Below are 23,424 nucleotides of genomic sequence, written 5' to 3' on the forward strand. Positions count from 1 at the left end.
TCAGATCACAATTTTCTCCAAAAGGACACAAACATAGGCCTGTAGCAATGTGGAAGATTACTTGGCTCCAAAAGCCATGCAGTGACCCTTGTCACAGAAGTGATTCATGTGTATGTCACAGTGACTACCAGTTTCACTCGCTTACCTCAATGGCACCTGAAAATGGTTTGGTCCTGCTGCAGATCAGCCATCGAGGAGAAGGAAGGTTGGGAAAACTTTGACAGTGACAGTCTTCTATATAGTAGATGAAGCTGCAGGGTCTTTAGCCATAAGACCCGAATGAATACTTATCTATCTTGAAACAATCTATCCTATTCTGTGCTTTTAAAGGGTATTTAGCTGAGCGTCTGCTTGTGACTGCTAATTCCACCATTAACTATCACAGCGATGCCTGGCTTCCAGCCTCCTGTTCAACATCTGTTAGTGTTCTTATGGGCTTCTGGCAAAAATCAGTGTCCAAGTGCTTGCGTGCTCGCTCTCTCTCTCTCACCCTCCTGCCCCAAAACATTATTTTTAAAAAGGTACAGATCAATGGCATTTTCCTTATGAAATATATCCATCAGTGACATATTTTCTTTACAGCTTGCTTCTTAAAGGCGAAAGAGAGAACAGTCACTATAGCCAATTGTTTGGTGCACAGTTTGTTTCTCAAGCTTAGCAGCTTTTGCTTTTCCAAGGAAAAATATGAAAAGCTTGAGTATTACAGTGTAATCACAGCAAGTTTCACATTTATGAACTGTGGATGCCAATACTAGGCTTTGTACATAGCCCCGTACTCTTTAGAGCTTCCCTGTTGGAGAGAGAAAATCAGGGACAGCCTGAGCAAGAGCTCACAGGGAATATTTTGTTATTAAGTTTATGCAGCATTGGCTCAGTGCAGATTTAATATGATTTTAAAGACAGAAAACATCCGCTTTAATGAAATGCAAAGCTAAAGAACGTATTTAAAGATTAGTCAGCTTCAATAAGATTACATCCTAAAAGCCACTTAAATTGTTCTGGACTGGACAGGCTCTACTAGATAGAATATCATTTTCTTGGACCTTATTTATAGGTTTAAAGTAAATCCTTAAGCTTGTGTTTTAATATAAATCTATTTTTACTTGTAGCTTTAGAGATACTGATGATTATATTACTAGCTCACCAAATTCTTTACTGGCCTCACAGAAGAGAGGCTAAACAGGGGCTATGAAGATGCTTCAGTAGAAAAGGGGCTCACAGGGCAGTAAGTCCTGGGAGGACAGGAGGAAATATATAAAAAATAAAACAATGAGTAAGAAAGATGTGGAAGGGACACAAAACCACCACTGTAGTGTCTGTGAAGCTCTCATAAGGTTTAAAAAAAAATTATCTAGCTAACCATTAGTAGAACTTATTTTTATTGCTATAAGCCCTCATTCAAAGCCAACTGCACTGACACAAAACTGGTGCCAACTGATCAAATTGGAGAATTCAGATTGCTTATCTCACCAATGTGTTTAAGAATCATTTTATAGTGGTTGTATGAGGCCCTTTCTATTCCAAGTTAGGAAAACCTGATATCAAATGTTGGAATCACAGGTTAAACACTATTTCCCTTCTCAGCTCAGCCATAGTCTTCAAACTGTCAGAAACAGCTTTTGTATAGAACCCTTTCCCAGTTCACTTCTGAAAAGTAAAACTAAGCTAAATTAAAATTTTAAAAGGACCACAAAACCTCCACGTTGAAGCAAAGGGAACCTTTGTTTTGATGTGAACTGAAAGAGCCTCTTCAGATTTTGCAACAAAGCATCCACAAAACCAAACACCAAAACCCGAAAATGACAAAAGCTAACAGATTGCGCCAAGCCAATACATTTTGATTCAAGCAAGTAAGTTTCATTATTGAACATATATTAAGTTTTTAAATATAGAACTCTTTTCTAATATAAGCTCCATAAAAAAAACAAAACCAACTTGTTTTGAAATGAATAGTAGAAACCAATTTTGGAAGCTTCCAAAGTAATGATTCTCACTTTTTTGCTTCCAAACAAACAAAGAGATACTATTTTTAATTTTTTCCTCTAGTCCTGGTTCCTCCTCTTTCCCTCACCCAATCATGAGCAAGAATAAGCTCATATTGTTAACTAAATTTGATTCCTCTGTATTTTCAAAATCCACACTTGTTGATCATGTGTGGTTTTGGGTTTTTTTAGGAAACACAGCTTTAATTTAAAATATTATTTCAAAAACCACCCTGAATCTATTCCTAAAGCGAAGCTGACATTTTGGAAAGGCCTCTGTTCATGCACAGCTCCCATGGTTCCTAGGAGAAACATGCCCACATGTTTCCTTGCTCTCTTGTTTTTTGTTGAAAGCAGCTGCTGCCCCGCCAAGTTTGGACCTGTAAGGGGGTGGATGGTGGGGCAGCCTTCTTCCCATCTCATCCTCAGCTTATAGCACGTGGTGATGTGGAACAGGAGGTTCCTGGGGATAAGCCTTGCTCTAAGTGGCAGATATTCTGAAGATACAATGGCAACCTGGTTTCAACATGGTCTTGGGACCAAGAGGGAAAAAAGACACAAAGATTCTAAATCCCATTTAGTTGTCACAGTTTGGGAAACAGAGCAAAGGGTATGTACATACCATTTAGGAAATCTCTTTGTGTGTCCAGGACCTGGTTGATGTCCTGTACCCAAGCCTGTTGAATTTCTGGATTAGCTGCCTGTAAAATGACTCTCTCTGATGTTTCCCGGCTCATTAGAGCAAACTTGCAGGGATCATTGTCCACGTTTTCTTCAATGATAAGGTAGTTCATCTGAAACAAGCCAAGGTAAGCATGTGTTACATGGAGCATGAGTTAACATTACTCAAGAATCAGAATAAAATTGTTGTGAAAAGTTCCTGAAAATAATTGAGTCCAATAACAGACACTCAGATCATAATCATAAGAATGTATCTCATCTAGATTTAGGCAGATAAATCTTAAGCTTAAATATGATGCTTAATAAAGCTCTGACAGATGTACCAGACATCTGCCTGCCTTGTCTTGAATTACCACTTCTATTTTAAGGTAACAGAGACCTGACTGATGTGCTACAAATTTACTGTAACCCATAAATATTCCTATTAAGATGTTAATAAAGTCTGTAATTCCTCCAATTTAAGTAAGTGTTTACATTTGTTATCCTCCATGGGAAAGAAAGTCTCAGTCATTAGAGTATTCTAAAAATGGAATGGACCATGCAGAGGGATACACCAAAAAAAAAAAAAAAAAGAACAGTTCTCCCCTGATGCTCTAATAGATCATCGTATTTCTAGCAGATTACACCATCATCTGTGTGCAGTCACTTCACATATCTGTCAAGGTATTTGAATACTGTCTAGCATTGAAACTGCAAGATGGAAGAAGCCTCTTCCTTCTCTTCTGGGGGTCCTTGTGGAGTTAGAGGGACAGGCAGGAACTCCTCTGACATGGGGACCAGGAAAGGGACAGACAGTGAGCCTGGATAGTGCTCTTCCTTTTGTTCTGAGCTCTTGCTCCTCCAGTTGAGAGCCAAAGCAAGCACATCAGTCCTAGTATGACTCCAGGAAAAAGACTATTTATGTCTCGAGAAGACGCATTTGCCAAGGCTACCCACTTAGGTATTTTGAGACTCTGAAAGGTATCCAACTGAGAGGTATCCAAGAAGGGATGTGCAATTTCTGAACACTAACTACTTCACCACATAAAGAAGGGTTCTTTGCTAATGTAGGACATCATGATGAAGCTTTGGTCACAATCTGCGTGTGACAGACCTTGGAGAACAATATCTGGGAGCCTCATCTCCCTGACAGACCAGAATGGCTGCATTTGAAGTCATATGCCCTTCTTACTCTAACGGAGAGACCTCGGTGCTCAGCAGTGGCTATGACACAGAGGAAAGAAATGGGACCTCTGGTGCTGGCTAGGTCCTTCTGCTGCGTGGGAGGATGTGACCAGCAGGGAAACAGCCTACATCTCTCAGGGAGTGTCTGCCAGAGAACTGGACAACCGTGACTGGTTGTCATGGTTGATGGTATCAAAGCTTGCCAAAGATGGCTAGTCAGTCCTGATAACTGCTGTGAGGATGAGCTCAACCTGCCCAGCAGGATCTTGTCAGCACTCAAACCAAGGTCAAAGAAACTTGGTCCTAGCTGACAGCATAAGGCCACCTCAAACTCTGGCTCATGAATTCAGACCAGATGCAATTTCTGGATGCCCACTTTTAGGGCAGGGTTATGAGAGACAGGTGATGAGGCAGCCTGTTTATGTGACACCTTTGGACAAAGTGCCTCTCTCCAGGGAATCACCCAGCTCAAGCTGAGGCTCCACTGCAAGGTGAGGATGCCAGTGGCACAGGGATGCAGGGAATGGTCATCTCTGTGGGAAAGCATGAGAGAAAGCTGAAACAGGAGCTGGGAGGTAGGGTGTGAGAGCTGCCAGCACACAGACTCCACACTGCAGTGGAGCCACGGGGGATCCCCCACTTGCTGTAGGCACTCAACAGGAGAATTAGTTGTTTGCCAAATGGAAGAAAAGAGGAACTGGAAAATTATCACACAAAAATTTTAGACTCAAGGCAGTGGGAGCAGCATTACTTTCATAGGCCGTTTAACTAGAAAAGCAACTCATACCCTTGAGGCAAGCTAATTTTATTGACATTAGGAGAGATTTATTTTTCTCTCTTTATCTACAATATACAATTCAGGAATTGTTTCCTGCAGATAAAAGCCTCATTGTTATACGTAATATAAACTGAAGTAAAAATGATTCATGTTATTTCCATCTCCAACTTTAATAATGATTTAAATCAGAAAAAAAAAGATAAAATCAAAGCTGATCATCTAAATCAAGATGATTGTTTATTTGTACACTTTAGGTTTTTCCTTTATAGCTTATTATTTGGTTGGAAACTATGAAGTACACTGACTTGCAAATGGACATAGGCTTTTCAGTAAATGCTGCAGTTCTGTCAGCCAAGAAGATTACTTCAGTTCAGTAAATATGCTGTTTATCATAGATTTGTTTAGTTATATACAGTTAATATGCGTTATTTCACCTGGTATCATTCTCTTCTATTTCATATTAATGCAACTTTAAAAATTTAGAGCAAATATAATGCATTCTCCCACATCTCTTTAACCTTTGAAAAGGATATCAATCCCAGGCTGGTTTCTCAGCTTTGAACGATCAAGACATTCAAATGAACCAGTGACTTTGCCCTTTCTGCAGGCACTGCAAAGACTGTTCTACCAGGAGAGGTGTAGCATTCATTCATATTCACTGACCATTTCAGAAGTTAACTTTGCATTTGTTAAACAAGTATAAAACCACTTAAACACATAAACAAATAAGTATTTTCCCTGGTTAGTTTCAGTTTTTACTTTTAGTCTCAGTCCCATAATCTGGAAAGATTATTTATAATAAAAATTAATTTCTTAAAACTTTCTTTATAGTTTAGCTGGTTTTATAATTCCTCATAGTTGCATTTTCAGAAATGTGTGCAGTTTTGTTTGTTTTTGAAATAGTTCTGTCTTCTTGCAACATTCACATTTGTACTAAGAGCCCACCCCGCATTAGGGAGAGTATTTCCAGTAATGTCACATAAAGGCTTAATATTGACTTACAATTTGGCCTAAGACAACTGTTTTGGATACAACACCTTCCCCTACCTTTAATGATCATGCTTAAAAGTAACTGCTGTACACCTCCTTTGACTACTGCAGGCTTGATAGCAATATTTGCTAACTCAGACCTGTGAATGACAGAGGACCTGTCCTGATTGTGTTCCTTACAAAAATTACCCAGTAGATTTAGACACCCAGTGATTTATTTAGAGATGGTCTTAAACGGCTTCTGATACACTGAAAGGTAAATGTAAATGTTTTCTCCAAATTGTTGTCCACCTATGACAGGATGGACCAGTTTCATAGCGTAGAGAACTGGCAAGATTTCCTTGCGTGACCATCAAACAGAATATGCCTCTCCCTCTCTATTTCTTACCTTTATGCTTTTCTTGAACATGTAGCCTGGCGTTAAAGATCCTTTTCTAAGGAGTTCGCTGAAGATAACTATTTGCTCAAAGAGAAACACTCTACGCTCCTTTGGTCGAGACTGAACTCCAGAATCCTGCTCCGTCACGTAGAAGGTGTCCTGCTGCAGCAGCTTGCCTTGAGCTGTCAGCTTGCCCTGAGAAGCAGATAAGGCACCAACATTACAAACCCTGACCCACCGTGATCCCGCAAGACAATCTGCTATGTTCTGTGCAGTCCAAGTTTTCCAAGCAGCACTGAATTCATGTGAGACATATCCCCTCTAAGTTATCAAAGCAGCAATCTTGTAAACCAAGAGCTCAGTTTAAGGAAAATAACATAGGTTTCCTTTGTTCTTATTGCCACTGATTGTGCATATAAAATCAAAAGCAAGAGGTCTCAAGTAGATTATTTTGTACTTAATTTCAAACACTGTTCCCATTATGCAGTTTGTTATTGTAGTGCCTTGGATTGTCTCTAGTCGTGAGCTCTCCATCAGCCCTTAAGCCAGCAGACAGTGACACACCACCTCTGAAGGTGCAAAAAACCAGGACCTACCTGTTTGCAGGAATGCTACGATGCATAAGACAGTAAGACAAACTTGACTTCATTTTGGAGATAAGACATCTCACCAGGACTGCCAAAGTCTACGTTGGCTTAGTTACAGATCACAAGCTGCAATCTGTGGGGTTATAACTCACAAGCCCCTTCCTGGATGTTGCCAAACTTAGATGGAGCTGTTAACATATTGATGCTAGGTGACCTTACTAACAGGCAGAGCAGTCTGGTTCACCACTTATTTTGCTCTGGCAATAGATATAAGAAGTGTAATTCAAACTTGCAGAAGCTTTTACAGACCTCACATTTTGAAGAAACAATAGATAGACTGTCACAAGTTTAGAGTGAGACGTATATCACCCCCACCTTCAAAATCTCACCAAAGCATGCACCTCGGCACTGGAGAAGAAAAAGGACTAGACAAACAGCCTGGAGTAGGGCAGGTTGTAGAGACAATCATAGAAAATAAAATACTTTTCCTTGCCTAGTTGTTATTACAAGCAGAATGCAAATGCATACCTCAAAGCCTTGGAGGCGACCCAAGTTCATCATATCATTGCAACGTTTCGGTACAAGGCACATTAATTCAACTGCTTTCTGTTATGGAAAAAGGATGCTGTATTATTAAAAGAGAATCAGAGGGTTCCTAAAAGCAAAGTGTCAAATAATGAACTTCAATAGCACGATCACTGCTAGCAGTTATTCATGGTGAGGCCCCGCAAGCACTGAAGATGTACGGTAATGTGTAAAAAAGAATGATGCACCTACAATACAGGACTGTGCCTTCATCTTTTACTTTTGACTGAAGCTAAGAGAAATATCACCTTTAGAATACCAGCGGGATCTTCAACTACTGTCAAAGGAATTCTGGGCTTTTCATTCCTGCATATAAAGTGCCATTAGATAACACAGCACTATTGTCCAGGACATGAAAACGTACCTCTATGTCAGAGCACTCCAGACCAGCTTTTTCACTGTACCTCAGGAAGTCCTGGACAAAGCAGAAAGGTTTGTATTAAGGCACTTCAGGAAGAGAAAACAAAAGATGCCAGTTTGAAAATGAAACAGCATATTCAGCATGTGATTTTCTGAGAAGGAACTTGCTAATATTAATAAATTCATCTTCAGAGGTTGCTGAATGTTATAACCACTTTATAGATGTGGAAAAGGGGTGTGGATGGTAGCTGAAAACATCACAGGAGAAAGACACTTGGGAATACTGACTTGTTCCCTGTCTTAAGCCACAAGACCACACACGCTTGAAGATTTTTCTTTTCCTTTTGGCATTTCAGGGAACATGCTACTGTCTCTTTGCTAGGGTGCAATTATTACCAAACTGTGGGCTGATGGCAGCCTGCTTGAAACTAGTTAAAAAAAAAGAAGAAACCAGCTCAGAGCCCCGGTACTGCTGGAGATTACAGGGTAGGGTTCAGTCATGCCTAATTTTAGATATTAGCTTGACATCCCTAGGGATGAATTTTCAGAAATACTGAGTAATTGGCATTGTGGGTGAAGTCCACAGAAGCCAAGGTGGTCAGACTCCTTGGGAAAAAAATTGCTGTGGGTTCCCCAAATTTTAAGACATCAGAATATTCTGGTAATAAGATTCTTATGCTAATTTGAAGAGAGATATTCAGAAATGAAGGCTATAGCATTTATTAGAAGCATGCCATTCAGCACCAAAGACAGGCTTTATTAACACACTTGTGCACCTTTATTGCAATTTTTTAAAGTTGCATGGAAGTTTGTTCTGACACTTCTGAGGAAGAAAAATCCTACTTGATGTTTACTCTTCTATAAAGAAATTTCAATAGAAAATAAGTACAAAATATTTTTGTTATCCTAAACTGCAAACTACTCCTCCCACAGATGAAGCCATCCTGCTCTCTGGACATTTTCCATCGGACTCTGTCATTGTATGCACACATATAAGTCAGTTCTCTTTCCTCTTAATTTGATTAAGTTATTTCTCAATTAAAACTAAGGCTGACTTAAAATAACATACTCTAATGCAAGATGCAGACTACAGTTTAGTCCAAACTGCATCTTTCCACTCACCTTGAGAAGAAGTTGATATTTAGTTATTCTTTGAATGGGTTTGATCAGAAAGTCACTGATGGTTAGCCGTTGGTTTATTTCCTGTTGAACCTCCTAAAAATTGAGCATTAAAAACAATTGCAAACCTTCACAGTGTAAGACAGAGAACATGATAAAATGTTTCAGCAGAGATGTATTTCCACAAAAAGTTAGTCTGCTCTTAATCTTTTGTTTGCAAGAGAGAATTTTAGAGGATTTAAAAATCTGGCATATCTTATTTAGGCACGGACTGGGTAAAAGTCATGACCGCATTGGAAGGTGCTGGAAAGCACAGGATCCCTTCCCGCTTTGAGCTGACCGAGCAGGACTGCAAGGTCTGGAGACTGCTCCTTCCACTGCAGCGAGGATTAGCTCACAAACAAGGCCTGCAGAGTATGCTTCATGCCCTTGGGTGCAATGAAACATCTTTCCCTTGTTAAACAAGCTTCTTTCACATTAATATCTAAATGTGTCCAGTCCCAAAGATTTCCTCAAACAGACCAGTTGATTGGGAATTTATGAAAGGCACCACTCAGCTCCAATGACTTTTACCTCCTGCCCTGTTTGTAGATTATGGATTAAGAAGTCTTTTTATTTTGGACAGAAATCAATGCAGTTGTGGCACTCTGAGGACCAGAGGCAGCCAGTACTAAATTAAGTATTTATTAGAAATTAACAATATGAGAATTTAAAATAAATGAAATAACTTTTTTTTTTCTCCTGTAGTAGAGACTCTAGCAGCATGTGCAGTATCAAAATCTTCTACAGTTTGTTTTAGATAAAACCCACACGTTAAACAATAGCCTACTTGACTAGGAGCCACAGCTGTAAGTAGCAGTAATGTATAATAAGCAATGCTTACCCCAAAGTACGTCTCATACTCAGCTACTATATATTCAGATCGCGGCTTATTTTGGCAATATACCACGTACATGTGTAATCGGCGCTCCTGTGAAAGCAAGATGCACAGCAGTCTGGTGAGATATTGGCTACCATTCTGTTCTGCTATTAAAACCTGGCAGAAAGTTGCTAAGGCGTCCTGCTTAGTCTTCCTTACTTTTTGTTTAATCAAAGATTATTTTGCTGAAGTAAATTGACAACTGGTTCTGTTCTCCACTTCTGCACCTTAGGCAAGGGGAGGTCTCCATAGGGGTAGTCAGCTAGAGATGTTGTCCCCACACTAGTAGGTCTGAAATTTGCTAGATACATTTGTGCTCTGGCTAGTATCACAGGAACATGTTAATCATAGCAGTTGCCAAGTACCTGTCATAATTATATGTTGGCAGATGTCCTTGGCCACATCAACTTTGCCCCCAGATAAGAAGTCAACGATTAATGCCCTAGTTCAATCCAGCTGCTCACTGAAGATGCATAACTATAGGGCTACTTTATGTTTAAATTAAGTTCAGACATGTGAAAGTACCAAGTCAACACAGGCAGGTGTTTTTAGAAAGTAGTCATCACACCCTAAATGACAATTATATTAGAGATATATAACAAAATAAAACTTACATGCTTAATAAAAAGCTGTGCTAAACGGTCAGGTTCTTGAAGACATTTTTCCAGTTCAGCCAGGAAAAAGCTGAAAGAAAGGATATCAACATTTCAGAATATTTCTTCAGGTCATCCCAGCAGCAAACCAGTTGTCCTTCAGATATATTGGTGCAATTTTAGCTATAGTACTCAATAATAAATGAAAAGGTAAGCTTAGCTTCAGCCCTTAATGGTAGCATTTCTAGAACATTAGAGAAGAGCTATGAAATATGGAGGTCTTGTCTTGCAAACTATCTGCTCTTCATTACTATTACTGTGGTTTCAATTTTTAAATGTGTCAATTACTATCTAATTGCAAGAGTTGCTTTCCTTCACTGAGAACTCTCAAAGTAAAATTTTTCCATATACCAAAATGCTTCTGAAAAACTCAACTGAAGCTTTACCAGGAGTTCTCAGTTGCATGAGCAGATTTGGAGTACTGATCAATACAAAAGAGATGCAGAAGTTTCCACTTGAATAAACAAATCAACGTATTTTTTGCTGCTGGAGTTTTGGTATGTTCTGTTTTTCACTATTTTTCAGTATGTTACTGTTAGTAATATACTGTAATTTGTAATAGTAATAGTGATTCATAAACACTGTCTCTATCTTGACCTCCAGTTTTGGGGAGATCATTCATTCTAGCCTGAATGCCCTTACCAAGAATATACTGAAAGGCCTAAAGTGAGGTAAAAGCAGCTAAATTAAACTGGTAGAAAACCGGCAGGCAAATTCTGACAATCTCCCTTTCCATGATCTTCCTCTTTTTCACCGCAGGATTTCTGTCTCAAATGCCTCCATGGATTTGCTACAGTAGCCAGATTTGTTGAGAGGACATGCCTGCAATGGTCTGGTCCCAAGAAATCCTAGAACCTCAAAAAAATACGCACATTGGACAACTGTCCCAACTAAACGTCCCTATCACTACCATCAGATACAGCTACTTCCGTAACTCAATTTTCTATAAATGTTATTAAATTCATCTGCATTTAAATAGACTTCTTGACCCAGATATGCAGAACTAAAAATAAGGAATCCCTCTCTATGTGTTACAGAAAACTCCTGTCATCAGACTTAATAAATGGCACTGCTAAAAACATTCCATTGCTGATATCAACTTATTCTATGGTGAAGCTTTTTCTGACTTTTTTTATTTTTTTTTTGCGCTCACAAGTGCATCTGTCAGAAGATAAGGACAGGCTTAGGCCATGACATAAGCACCTGCGGGACACATGATGGGAAGGACATCATGTTTCCTCAGTGAGGAAAGTGTCCAGAGCTGAAGGAAGATCCAGCCTGGTGTCCATTGCACGTGCACACTCAAATTCTAGTTAGCTGGAGCTGTAGAGTATTTCTGAGTGGCAGAGTTGAAATTATGACCATACTGTTCATAAGCAAGACATTGTTGTTCATAAAGTTATAGCAGAAATCGCCCAGGGTTTGTTCTCGTGTTTCCAGCAGCTTTTCAAAAGCTACTTATAGCGGTAAGATTTTTCAAGGAACAGAGCTCCTAACTCAGAGTCAAAAGCACAAACTAGGCCTAACAAAGCATGTCAGAGCTTTCACAAGACAAGGATCTTGCAGGTATTTGCATTTTGTCACCCTACTAGCCAAATACTACTGGTATGGTCAGCCTTCATGATGATATCAGCTGCATGTGAAGATGTTTATGTTGCTGAGAACCACAAAACATAAGAACGAAATAATGACTTGACCAAACTGAGCCTGCAGCTGTATCCCAAGAAACACAATTATGTCAGCCTCAGTAGCTTTTCTGAGGATCCAGCAAGTACCCCACAATGAGCAACTCTCTGGGAGCCATGTCAGGACTGCTTATGAATAGTTCAGGAGCTATGGAGGGACCACAGTGGTATCTCCCACTGAGACTCTTGTTGTGGCTTCCCAGCAAGAAGCGGCAGCGCTGCTGGCAGCACAGCACTGATACAGAGCAGACTCTCTTGCGTGCAACATTTCTGTCTCACTGACCAGCACTCCTGGCATGGTGTTTGAGCCAGCATAAAGCTGTATCTGCAATGAGAGACAGCATGACAGACATCCTCCCATGAAGCCAGGCAGTGCAAAGCTATAGCCCACTGAAGGTTTTTTTTTTCTTTTTTTCACTAGGAAAAATGACTTTAAGACTGATGCTTTGCATCATGCAGTTGTGCTGGTTTTCGCTGGGTAGATAAAGCCCTATATCAAGATCTAGTGTTTAATGAAACTCTGGCTAAAAGCATATGAATTAGAACATGTTCTCAGGATTCAAGGTAGCCATGGTTTGTTAAGTTATTAAGCAGCACTTACAAACAAATAGACATCATTTAAAGTGAGGCAATGTCCTTTGGAAATTCAGCCCTGAATGGCCTGCTGATGTTCAATTAAAAACAGCTTAGATCTACAGACACCATACATCCCAATCCTTTATGGAAAAGTGGTTAGAAGCTGCTTAAAAAGGAACTAAACAAAATACTCACTCTTTGTGCCAGTCATAGATCTGATGAATATTGCCAAATACTATCTTGTCTTTCCCCTTCATATCTCCAGAAACTCCTTTTTCTTCTATCCTCTTCATGAAGTCCTTCAAATTAATGATCATTGATTAGCAAAGGGTTCATTTGAAGGGGAAGCATAATTACACCACTTTTTTTTTCAAAGAAGCAAAAGTTTAATGTCAGATTTTTTACACTGAAAATGCTTAAAATAACTTTTCTACAATTTAAAACCAGAAATCCACCTAGATACTTTAAATTGTATGGTTTGCTTAAAAGAAAACTTTAAAGCATTTATTCTGAATATCTACAATACTTACACAAACTGTTATTGGATTGAAGTGTCATTGAAGTGACAAGTGCAATTGGAAGATAAAAGTTAAACATAAGTAGTTTATCAAGCTCTTGGCTTCTCTGGTAAGAGGAAGAAGCCAGACTCTGTACAGAGTTCTCCCATTCATCACCATGAGTATTTTGTGGGAGCAAGTTTAGAGTCACACTAATACGGTTTCTCACACCTCCTGAGAGTTTCTTTTAAGTCTTCGGAGCATTGCAGCCCTGTCAGGTTTGCCAGTGAAGCACGATGTAAGCAGAAGACAACACAAAGGTCTTCAAGTTTGGAAGCTGTTGAAAATCACTGTTAGACGGGCTGATAATTCTCCTTGGACTAGTCAATGCAAAAAGCATTGCTGAAAGCCCACTTCAATCAAGTGCCTCCAGTTCCGAGTCCTTGCTGGGAAAAAGAATGGACCCTGAGTGTGAGTTGGCTCTGACAAGTGATCTTCAGGGATCAGCCAGGTCTTTACAAGTTGAAGCTTAAAAAACTCTAACTAGTTTGGTTTTTTTTTAATGAAAAAAAAAACCAACCCAAATTCTATTTTATCTAAGGGTTTTCTTTTGTTTTGTTTTCCACAAAACAGTTAATCCATGGGCCACGTATTCACCTCAGCACAGATCCAAACCCAGCTTCTGGAATGGTACTCAGACACAGGACTTTAGTCCAGGTGCAAACTCAAGTATGTGTAACCATTACTCAATATGACAGCAAGAAAAGCACAAAATAAGGGGTAGGAGCATACGTTATTCTCCACCATTACCCTCAAGGCTGCATTAAAGCAGAAAGAGTTTGTCACAAGCAGGGTAGCCAAGAAAAATCTTTGCACACTGGAGCTGAAACCTAAAATACAACATTTGTTAGATGGAAACAAAAATAGTTTCCGAAGGCATTTCTTCTTGTTTCTGTCAACATGAGAAGGAGACCATGGAAGCAGAGTGCAAAATAAAGCAGTTTGTTTCTTGTGCTGTATTTTTTGTTGTTGTCACTTGTCAGCATGGTGCTTTCTAGTGGGAAAATATTTTGCATAGCAGGGTTTGCTTCAGCTCACCTCCACAACAGTTCCCAAGTCTTTGACGTAGTCTTTTTCAGTCTGTACCAGCTCATTTAAGACAAACCTAAATTAAAACAGAACACAGACATATTTGACCATATTCCTTGAAGTTACTGTTTGCTCCTCTTACCACCTATTACCCCACCGTCATTCCAGGTCATATAATATAACTCACTCTTCACTCATAGCTCGGTGGAATATAAATGACAAAAACATCACATTTCAGGTCAGGGTAGTTTCAGTTCTCTTAACCACTCTTTCCTCCTACCTCTCTTCCTCCCCCACATTGGGTGGGGAAGAGAGGTGCAAGAGCAGCAGCACAACCAGCCTGTACTTCGAACCACCCTTCTCCACTCTGCTCTCCTCCACCCCCCAGATAGTGATGGACATGTCCTGACCCATTTTGCAGCAAGCAGGAGAGGATTTCTTGCCCCAGTCTCTCTAGCTTTGCCCAAGTTTCAGCAATTAAGTTTTAATTTGGAAGTTTCAAACACTTGGAAGACAAATCTCCCCTCCCATCATAACCAAGAGCTTAATCTTTCAGACTAGGTAATCTGTGTGTGGGTGTCAAATGCTTTACACTGATTCCAGAGCTAATAATCCTGGGTAGGAAAGTCATCTAATGAAGGCCTGATGCATGCAAAACAACAGCAAGCTAAAAAAAGCCCCTCCTTTGTAAGTCAAACTAACTAATCGCATCATGTTCTTTCGAGGACAATTTCAAAAAGTTACAGCTTGCTGCAGACAGTCTGCCTCAATTACGCCAATACACAGATTTGGCACATGACAAATAAACTCCATCTGTGCTCAAGTTCACTACGGCAGTAACAAGGCTAACGAGATAGAGGAGTGCTTTCATGTCCACTATCGCTCCAGTCACATCAATCAGCAGACTGACCCACTTGAAATGATAGGGCTGAGGGCAAACAGCGCTAAGATTAAAGCCTGGTTGAAAATATCTAGAGGGAAAAAAAAAAAAAACCAAAAAAGCAGACTGGCGTTGCAAGGAGAGACTCAGTTATGAGAGATTACTGAGAAAATAAATCCTGCTCTCATTCATTGTGCTCCCGAAGTGTCCTGTGCTCAGACGGAGTGGAGGAGATACTTAAGACACGTGGCAGGAAGAGGTCAAACAGCTTCTTGTTCATTTGAGAGAGAAATCCAGCCCCTTTGGCAGAAGGCAGGGCTGGCAGCAGCGATGCCAGATGCTCGCGCTCTCCGAAGTGCCCTGCCAAGTTGTGTGCCTGCGTAGTAAACACGCGCGGGGCAAAAGGCTGCTCTTTTACAAAGCAGCAGCGTGTGGCCTGAACAAGCGTACGTTGTGCAGTCCCTTCTTGCTGGCTGACCTGCTGTGCCCTTGCGAAAGGCTTGCTGCGTCTCCGCCATGCGGGCAGGCATGCTGGGAGGTTACTTTTCTACTCACATCACCTCCATCTGCATTGCTCCTCATGAAGACAGAGAGCTGCCAAAGAGACAGGGAGAATCTCTCCCATCTGCCCACTGCCTCCCCCACACCCAAACTCCTTAGGTTTGAGTTACTGCGAGGATACATCTGGCCAAATCCTGCTCCAAGAATGCAGCAATATGTACTTGTAGTACATATTGCTGCAGCACATGCAGGCATTTTGAATTAAAAATCAGTGCAGCAACCAGATGTCTCTCTGCTGAACAGACTAAACTTGCAAATTTACAGCTCTATGAGGAACCACGGTCTGTACCTCCACTGCTTGCCTCAAACTCAGCACCAGCATTCCCTCAGCTCCCCTCTTCCTAGCAAGCAGAAAAACAAACCTTGACCCTCTCTATTAAATCTCTGAAGCCTACCCTAACACAGAACCTTAGAGGTACTCCCAAATTTAAGGTTTCTAAGATGCACGCTGCCAAAAAATCAAGTTCATTCGTCTCCTCATCTGATAGCGGTTGCTTGGAAAGTGCCTGCCCCGGTCACCAGTAGGTACTGACTACACAGTTGTATTTAAAATGGCACAAACTGGAACAAGGTTAGAGCCTTCTCACTTCTGAATAAGCCTGAATATCTGTGTATCTTGTTAACTCTGTATTAAATCTATATTGAACCACATTACTTGATGAGACTATTATTGCCTTATTGCTCATAGAAATGGAAAAGGGGTTTCCTAACACCAAGGCTAACTGTGTGTGCTGGCAAAGACATGGGAAATTACTGCCCATGCCTGTGCAAGGATTCAGCTGCTGTTTTGTGGGGAACGAGGAGGGTCACAGCTCAAGCTTGGAGTTCAGTTGCCTCATATGGCCATGGAATTAAACACAGCGAGCCACAGAGATACAGAACACAGACGCAAAGGAGCTGGAGAGGAGACAGATGTCTTGTGCTGAAAGCTACTAGCAGGTGCTCCTAAACATCCTAGCATTTAGGAAATCTGGACGGAGACAGCCACTAATTACACGTAACGCACTGCCAGTTCCCCTGACAGAAGCGTTGCGTGCTCGGAAGTGTTCCTGTATCTATGCTTACAGTGGCAAAGGTCTCCGCACTACAACTGCAACCTGCAGTTGGTTGTCAGTTATCTAATTAATTAATTGCTACCAGAAAAATCCAAGAATTTGCAATACTGAGGAGCTTTCAGAGACAGGCGTGGGCAGGAAGGCTGACGGCTGTCTAGTAGAAAACTTCTCCCATTCAGAAACACAAACAGGAGTGTCATGTCCCTGCCTGCTGCTGGGAGTTGATCCAGTTCCTCACTGGATTGCTTCTCTGGCTTCCTACAACAAACTGCAGGAGCAAATGATGGCTTTCACAGACCGGTGACACTTTGCTTCTGCTTCCTTGTCTACACTCAACTCCCTCCTTGTCCTCCCCTCACTTGATTCCCTTCCCTGCTAGGCATCTTTCCCAAAAGGGCTGCTCTTCTCCCACCTCTCACCTTACCACACTCCAGTGAGACCTGTACGTACTATTACTTTTCCCATCAATGAATGATTTGATGAGTTGATTGCAGTTATCATTGTTAGTGTAAGAGGCAGCATAAACAAAACAGCTACCTGAGCTCTCGTACAGGTAATTACTGATTCTGTTTCTCTAATTCTCTGAGTCCTTCAGCTGAACTATACATTTAAGAAATGCTTTAATCATTATAAGCTTTGAAGGCACAAGTGTTGTTTTTGTTACATTTAAGGAAGTGTACAGATAATTTTAAAAAACAAGTTTCATGAGCTGTCACCATTTCTTTCCTCTCTCATTACCATGAACATGAGGGTTTCCCAAATGAAGCTTCTCATCAGTGGTGTGTTTCCACCACAAATGCATCTGAATTCTGCCTTTTCCTTTGCTAATAACTAAGGCAAAAAAAAAATATTATCTTATTTAAAAAAACCTAGTGGGATTCTCTGTTCTTTTCCTTGAAGGTAGCTAACAAGGTCAACCACATATCCCCCTTTGAGAGCTGATTTTTCCTCTAGCAACGCAGTAATTACTAAGGCAAACATCTCAGTAATACTTGTCTAGCTGTTCAGAGGCTCTTACAGCAACAGATATTGGCTATTTAGAGGTAAAACTGCACATTTTAAAGAGTGATGATGAACTTCCCAGGCGTGCAAGTGCTTTTATGAAGTATTTTTACAGGTTAAGAAAAAGCAGAAACAAGCAAACCACAGTTTTACTCCCAGTTCCGTGCTCATTCACTGACTACAAAGTATTCTTTCAGTGCAGCTACGTGTCCTCCTTGGGTGCATATTTCAGAAAGAAGAACCAGCAAGACAACTTACATCCTGCCTCTCATTGCTTTGGCTTTTTGTTCCTCTTCGAGGTTTCTTGGGGGGGTTGAAGGCGTCATTCCTTCATTTAAGCAGCCAGTGGCATCTTTTAAGCTTCCTCGGTAAGATCCTCCTTCTAGGGTCTAAAAAAACCCCAAAGAATGATAGAATAAACATTATCCTTGAACTCCAGCATCAGTGTTTTCTTCTCTTTCAAGTCAGTTCTGCAATCAACACTGCAGTCTAAAACCAAGCAGAGTCAGGACTCAGTGAAACACAACCAAACTAGTTTTAAGTTGACATAAGACCCCTCCAAAAAAGCATTAAAACAGAGATGTCCTTTTGCTGGAAGGTGGAAAAAGGTGTTCCAGGATGAGAAAACTCTTCCAAATTATTTCAAAACAACCTGAAAATATCCTAATGTCTCAGTTAGAACCAGTGTTAGGCTACACGTGGTCAGTGTTTCTCTGGCAAAGACTGAATGGGGATTCTTTGTAGTAAAGTAAAACACACAATGAAACAGCAATAGATGGATACATAGAAACATTCCACAATAATTAAAGTTTCCCCCAAGTCCCTTGAACATAGTTGCAATGGAACTAACAGCCTGCATGTGGGGGGAGATAAAATATCCTCCGAAAATACATCTAACTGGATTAATGAAATACTTTTCAATTTGTTAGTCTCTTGATGGAATAAAACGATTTTGAGTAAATTTTCTGGGAACATCCTTCTCTGTTCCCCATGTCACAAAGTGCTCCTTCACCACTTACTCCTTATCAAGCACCCTTTGAACACTGACTATCTTCATGTACCAACATCTCAAACTGAGAAAATGCCAAAACCCTCTGAAATGACTTGCTAGATAAAGCTGCTTGCATAGAGTTACAGTAATCTAATGATCACTGTGGCTTTTTCTTTTTTGTTTTTACTCTCTTCATCCTTCCAGTATATGTAAGGAAATTAACCTTTGTAGGCTTATCATAACCCTGCTTTAATCCTGACTTGTTAATTAAGTTAAGCTTGCTCAAAGCAAGCATTTGTCTAATTTTAGAGGTCCTGGGACATGTAGAAAAGGCTTAGCTTTCATATTAACATTTTGAACTGTTCCAGGGAAAACTTAAGAAAAGCCAAGATATGAAACAGGATTTACTCCTTGTCCAACAGACGTGGGACCAGATAGGGAGAGTGCACGAAACTGAAATTTTTAAACAAATTAAACCCAGAGCATTTTTATTGCTTATCCCAATCCCTGTCAGAAAGAGTTGACAAAGCAGATTAAAAGCAACATATCAATCTTTGTAAAATTAAACCCCAGCTGTGATACTTCAAGAAGTTCTACTCTTTAGTGGGTCTTTTCAGGGAAGCCAGAACACCAAAGAAATTCATGTTGGGTAGTAAAACTCCTGTGCTTCCTAATAAGCTGTAAAGCAAAACAAATAAAATATCCCACTGTGTAAAATATTTGAAAGAATACCAACAAGACCCCAGAAAGAGTATAGTACAGTAGCTCATGCTCTGCAAAGCCCGCTCCAAAAGTGCCTTTTAACTATGCAGTGTGAAGCCAACATGGCAATGTGAGATGTAGGCTTCATCTCACATGGGGAGCAAAAATATTAGACACTCTACTGAGGAGTAGAGCACACAGGGTTAATAAAAGCACAGCAGATGAAGGTGAGAAGCAAGGAAACCAGAAACAAGAGGCAGACTTTCAAGCCCTTCCCTAGAGTCATATTAGGCCTGTTGTGTACACAGTTTTCACAACACTAAACTTACCAGCTTACTTTTGACCAACTTTTCTATTGCACTGACAAGATCCGCAGCAGTTGGGACATCAGAGGAGCTCTGTCGAGCAGCTAGCAAAGAAGAGGACTGCAAGACACCAGGTTGCAAAGGAAAAGCAAGTTAGCAGGATGAGAAGGGAGCAGGAAACCAGTGGTTAGGGAAGCAGCTTCTGAGACAGGAGAACGAACATGGAAGGGGAGCAGGAGGGTTGGAGCACCACACGCATGATCAGGTGAGTGAGTGTCACTGTATCAGACAAGCACAGAATTGCCATCCACTTCTGGCGGCACATCTCCCTGCGGCAGTTCTGAGGCTGGGAACCAGGGAACAGTGTCAAAGAACTGAAGTTCATTTGCAGCCATGCTACGATACTCTTAATGTCTGTTGGTTCCTCCTTCAAAAGACATCTACGGTCTTACAGGCTCCAGAAAATTGATCTTCTTACTGCAGATGTAAGAAGGTACCCCCTCCCCCTTACATACGTATTTAATAAATGCAGTTAAGCACAGAGTACACATGGAGTTACAGGTAATAGGGGAGGGAGGCAGAGGAGAACAAATCATTCCCCCTCCCTTCCCCACTGATCAATTGTAACTCCAAATTAACTCATATGACACCTCACATTCATGCAACTTCAGCCATGTAAAATGTATCTCTTATCTCTTCCCTCTCTGCAATTAGTGGAGAGAAAACACCCCAAAGTATCTCATCTATAGTAGCTACTTGGCACAGGAGGGCAGAAGCACTCTTTGGAGATGCCCGCTTTTCCATATTGACATTAGTTAGAATACTTTCAGTCTTGCTTCTCTCTGCCTGTCTGTTGGTTGCAGGTATTGGATTTTAGGTGCCTGGCACTACTTAATGTCTTTGGATGTCTCCAGCAGCTAATAGCTGCTGGTTTTTACAGATCTCCAGAAACACTGAGATCTCATCAATGTGCTATCCAAGCATGCCCCTCGGCACTGAAAAGACTGGCCTCTGTGTGAAATATTCAGCTCTAGTTTAAGGTTTTTGCTCTATATGGGTATCTTCACTCCTTGGTCTTTGTCCTAAGAAATCTCACTTTGACAACCCAAACTCATGCAATAGCTATGGGAATTGGTATTTATTAGCTCCCCTGTGTGTACATTTATTCTGAATTAAATACAAGCACTGACTAAAACTATAGGTCCTTTGACAACCTGCTTGTGGCAGATTGACACAGACTAAGCATGGATAGATTTTTATAAATTCTATATTAAAACTATTTAAAACCTTATTAATCTCTCAGCTGCTTAATAAAGATCTTTTGAAGAGCAGCTATTTCAGCGAAGTCACCATGCAGGTGCCAACGAACATGCATCTGAGATTAAATAGTGCTGGGGAGTGAGATGTGGAAATGTGATGGCAGGAATTGGGCAACTGGCCATCTCTTCAAGTAGCCCTTTGGGGAGGTTGCTTGTGTTGAGTGACGCAGCCCCAGGAGAAAAAAAAAAAGGCAAAGAAGACCAACCCCAACCAGAAGGCTTACGACAGAGCAGAAGAGTGAACAGCCTGCCACTGTCATCTTGTCTTTCACAAATAATACATCTAATCAACAGTTCTAATTACAACAGCAACAAAAACTACAGGTAATCAGGCTGGTAATTGAGGAATTCGGCTGGTAATGCAGGAATCTCATACAAATGCAAAAGCTCAGACAGCTTGTTTCACCTGCGGTGTGGACAGACGTGTCTAGGAAAAAAAAAAAGACTGAAAATAAGGATTTCTAAGAGATACTGGACAAATACATAGACGATAACTGTCAAACATAATCATTCTAGGAGGAGGAGTTCAATTTTTAGAGGCACTAAGCAGCTGTTGCTCTCACTTTTAACTGAAATTGCTCAATATCTCTGAAAAGTAAATAACTGCAAGTAAATACTTGCTGCCTACACGTCTTTCGGGGTAAAACAAAACTCTTTTGTGATTGAGAGTCTGGTTTGTGTGGGGCAAATAAAAAAAAAATGGTATTTCTATCTCCCAGGAAGTAAATTACGAGTTTCTAATATGAAAATATCTTGTGATTTGTCACTATAAGAGCCACCAGGAGCAGTGAGGCACAATCATTGCAGACGGGCTTAGGGAAAGGTGCCACCCCACGCACCACGCAGACGTCTCCCACCTACCACTACTTCCCCACGCTGCTGCTGGTCCAGCCTAAGCCCATGCCTGTAAGCAGTAGTAGGACATGAGTAGGGAGCTGTGCCCAAATTAACACTGTTAAAGAGCTTTTGGCTCCAGCATGGCTCAGACATTGCTAACACAGTGCTCATGTGCCAGGGAATTCAGGAGCCATGCTCATGAGCTTAAGTTTTTTTTTTTCCCTGTGACAAAAAGTGAGTAGGGGAAGAAAAAGAGAGAGAAAAAGGGTTTCAGATGCTTCTTGCTCTATCCAATCTTCTCTTTTAGGAGTCGGAGAAGAAACAGGATGCCAAAATGCTCTATAAAGCTCAGACATCTGGAGCAGAAAACAGTTTAGTTCCACAACATTGGTGCTGTCAGAAATGTATTTAAGAAATACTAAAATCACATGACATGCTAAAAATCAAAAATAGTCAACCAAGCTAAAGTGGTTTTGTTTTTATTTTGAAAAAAAAGCCCAAAACAAACCCCCTAAAAACCAAAAAGCAAACTATCCCCAAAACGTTTAGGTAAATACGACAAGGAACAAACCAGGAGCAACTGCTGTTGTGCTGGGCATGGATCCACCATGGCTCTACTTTGCCGACCTTTTGCCTCTGCCCCTCGCCAGACAGCCAGCAGAACACGCAGCACTCAAAGGGCAAGAGTCCATGACTCCAGCTGCTTCCTTCTGGTCTTGCTGCCACCACAATGTCATAACATTTCCTGACAGATTAGCAGCAAGCCCCCAAGTCCTTTCCTCCATCATTCTGCTCCTTGAGTCCCAGAAATATTTGCATCTTTCTCTCTCTGTATTTCCAAACTCCTGCCTGAACCTTCCCAAAGAATATTCTGGGTTGGTTTTTTTTTCTGGCAATTTATTAATCTCCGCTATCCTTGCTTCTTTGCATGCAGTAATTGCAATCAGAGAATAGAGATACAGAAGTGCCAGTGCTAAAAACAGATGCCAGCAGGAACGCAGGAAACAGCTAAACAGGAGGATGGATTTCTACAAGGGAGACGACAGCACCAGGAAAGGGTGGGGGAGGACCCACACTGCCGGTGAACACAAACCACTGTCACTCACAGATTCTCACCCCAAGTCCAAGAGAGCAACTGAAGGACTCTGCAAGCCACCGCACCATCTACAACTGCAAATTCTGACTCAACATTTAAGAGGCTCTAGCTAACAGCAGAGAACTACCCCCACTAACATGATGCACAAAGATGGGCCGACCAAAGCCTTTCCCATCCTTCTGAGAGGAAATTTGGATACCTTGTGGGCTTCTGAGCTAACTGGAGTTGATGGACCATTCAGTGATGATCAGCCACACACCCCAGAAATGCCCAGTGACAGCACTGGGCAGACTTTTACATCAGCAAGTTTTAAAGCACTTTGAAATGGAGAGTAGATGGTGGGGCACAGACTGACAACAATCCTGGACCCCAATCACACACAAAGCCTGAGTGGAGAGCCTAAGCTTATATAACTCTTGGGAAAGGTGGGATTTCTGGATTCAATCAGACTCCAGCATCTGTCCTACTCCTTAGGCCCAGACTGCCACCAAATACTATTTCTGCTTCTACTGCCAGACACCAACAGCACTTTTAAAACAGACGTGGAGAACACATGTTATCAGCCTGTGTGAAATTTCTGACCACACACAACACAAGCACATGATCAACCTGCCATGAAAAGGGATGCCAGG

The 23,424-nt window shown here is 41.0% G+C and overlaps 1 protein-coding gene across 2 annotated transcripts in view; it reads right to left on the reverse strand.

Annotated features, from left to right (window-relative positions):
• KALRN (kalirin RhoGEF kinase) overlaps positions 1-23,424 on the reverse strand; it is a 508,172-nt gene that overhangs the window by 32,075 nt on the left and 452,673 nt on the right. Inside the window, exons 39-49 of one of the 2 annotated variants that reach the window (XM_086751416.1) lie at positions 19,565-19,660; positions 17,801-17,931; positions 14,054-14,120; positions 12,654-12,757; positions 10,159-10,228; positions 9,509-9,595; positions 8,629-8,721; positions 7,511-7,561; positions 7,090-7,167; positions 5,984-6,169; positions 2,605-2,776 (exon numbers count right to left, since the gene is read on the reverse strand). In XM_086751416.1, the coding sequence (XP_086607542.1) occupies positions 2,605-2,776; positions 5,984-6,169; positions 7,090-7,167; positions 7,511-7,561; positions 8,629-8,721; positions 9,509-9,595; positions 10,159-10,228; positions 12,654-12,757; positions 14,054-14,120; positions 17,801-17,931; positions 19,565-19,660 (1,135 nt within the window). The remainder of the gene's footprint in view (positions 1-2,604; positions 2,777-5,983; positions 6,170-7,089; positions 7,168-7,510; positions 7,562-8,628; positions 8,722-9,508; positions 9,596-10,158; positions 10,229-12,653; positions 12,758-14,053; positions 14,121-17,800; positions 17,932-19,564; positions 19,661-23,424) is intronic. The other variant, XM_086751415.1, reaches the window with a different exon arrangement.

Source organism: Chlamydotis macqueenii, chromosome 6 (assembly GCF_036417535.1).
Source record: "Chlamydotis macqueenii isolate bChlMac1 chromosome 6, bChlMac1.mat, whole genome shotgun sequence".
In the NCBI taxonomy this organism is placed as follows: Eukaryota; Metazoa; Chordata; class Aves; order Otidiformes; family Otididae; genus Chlamydotis; species Chlamydotis macqueenii.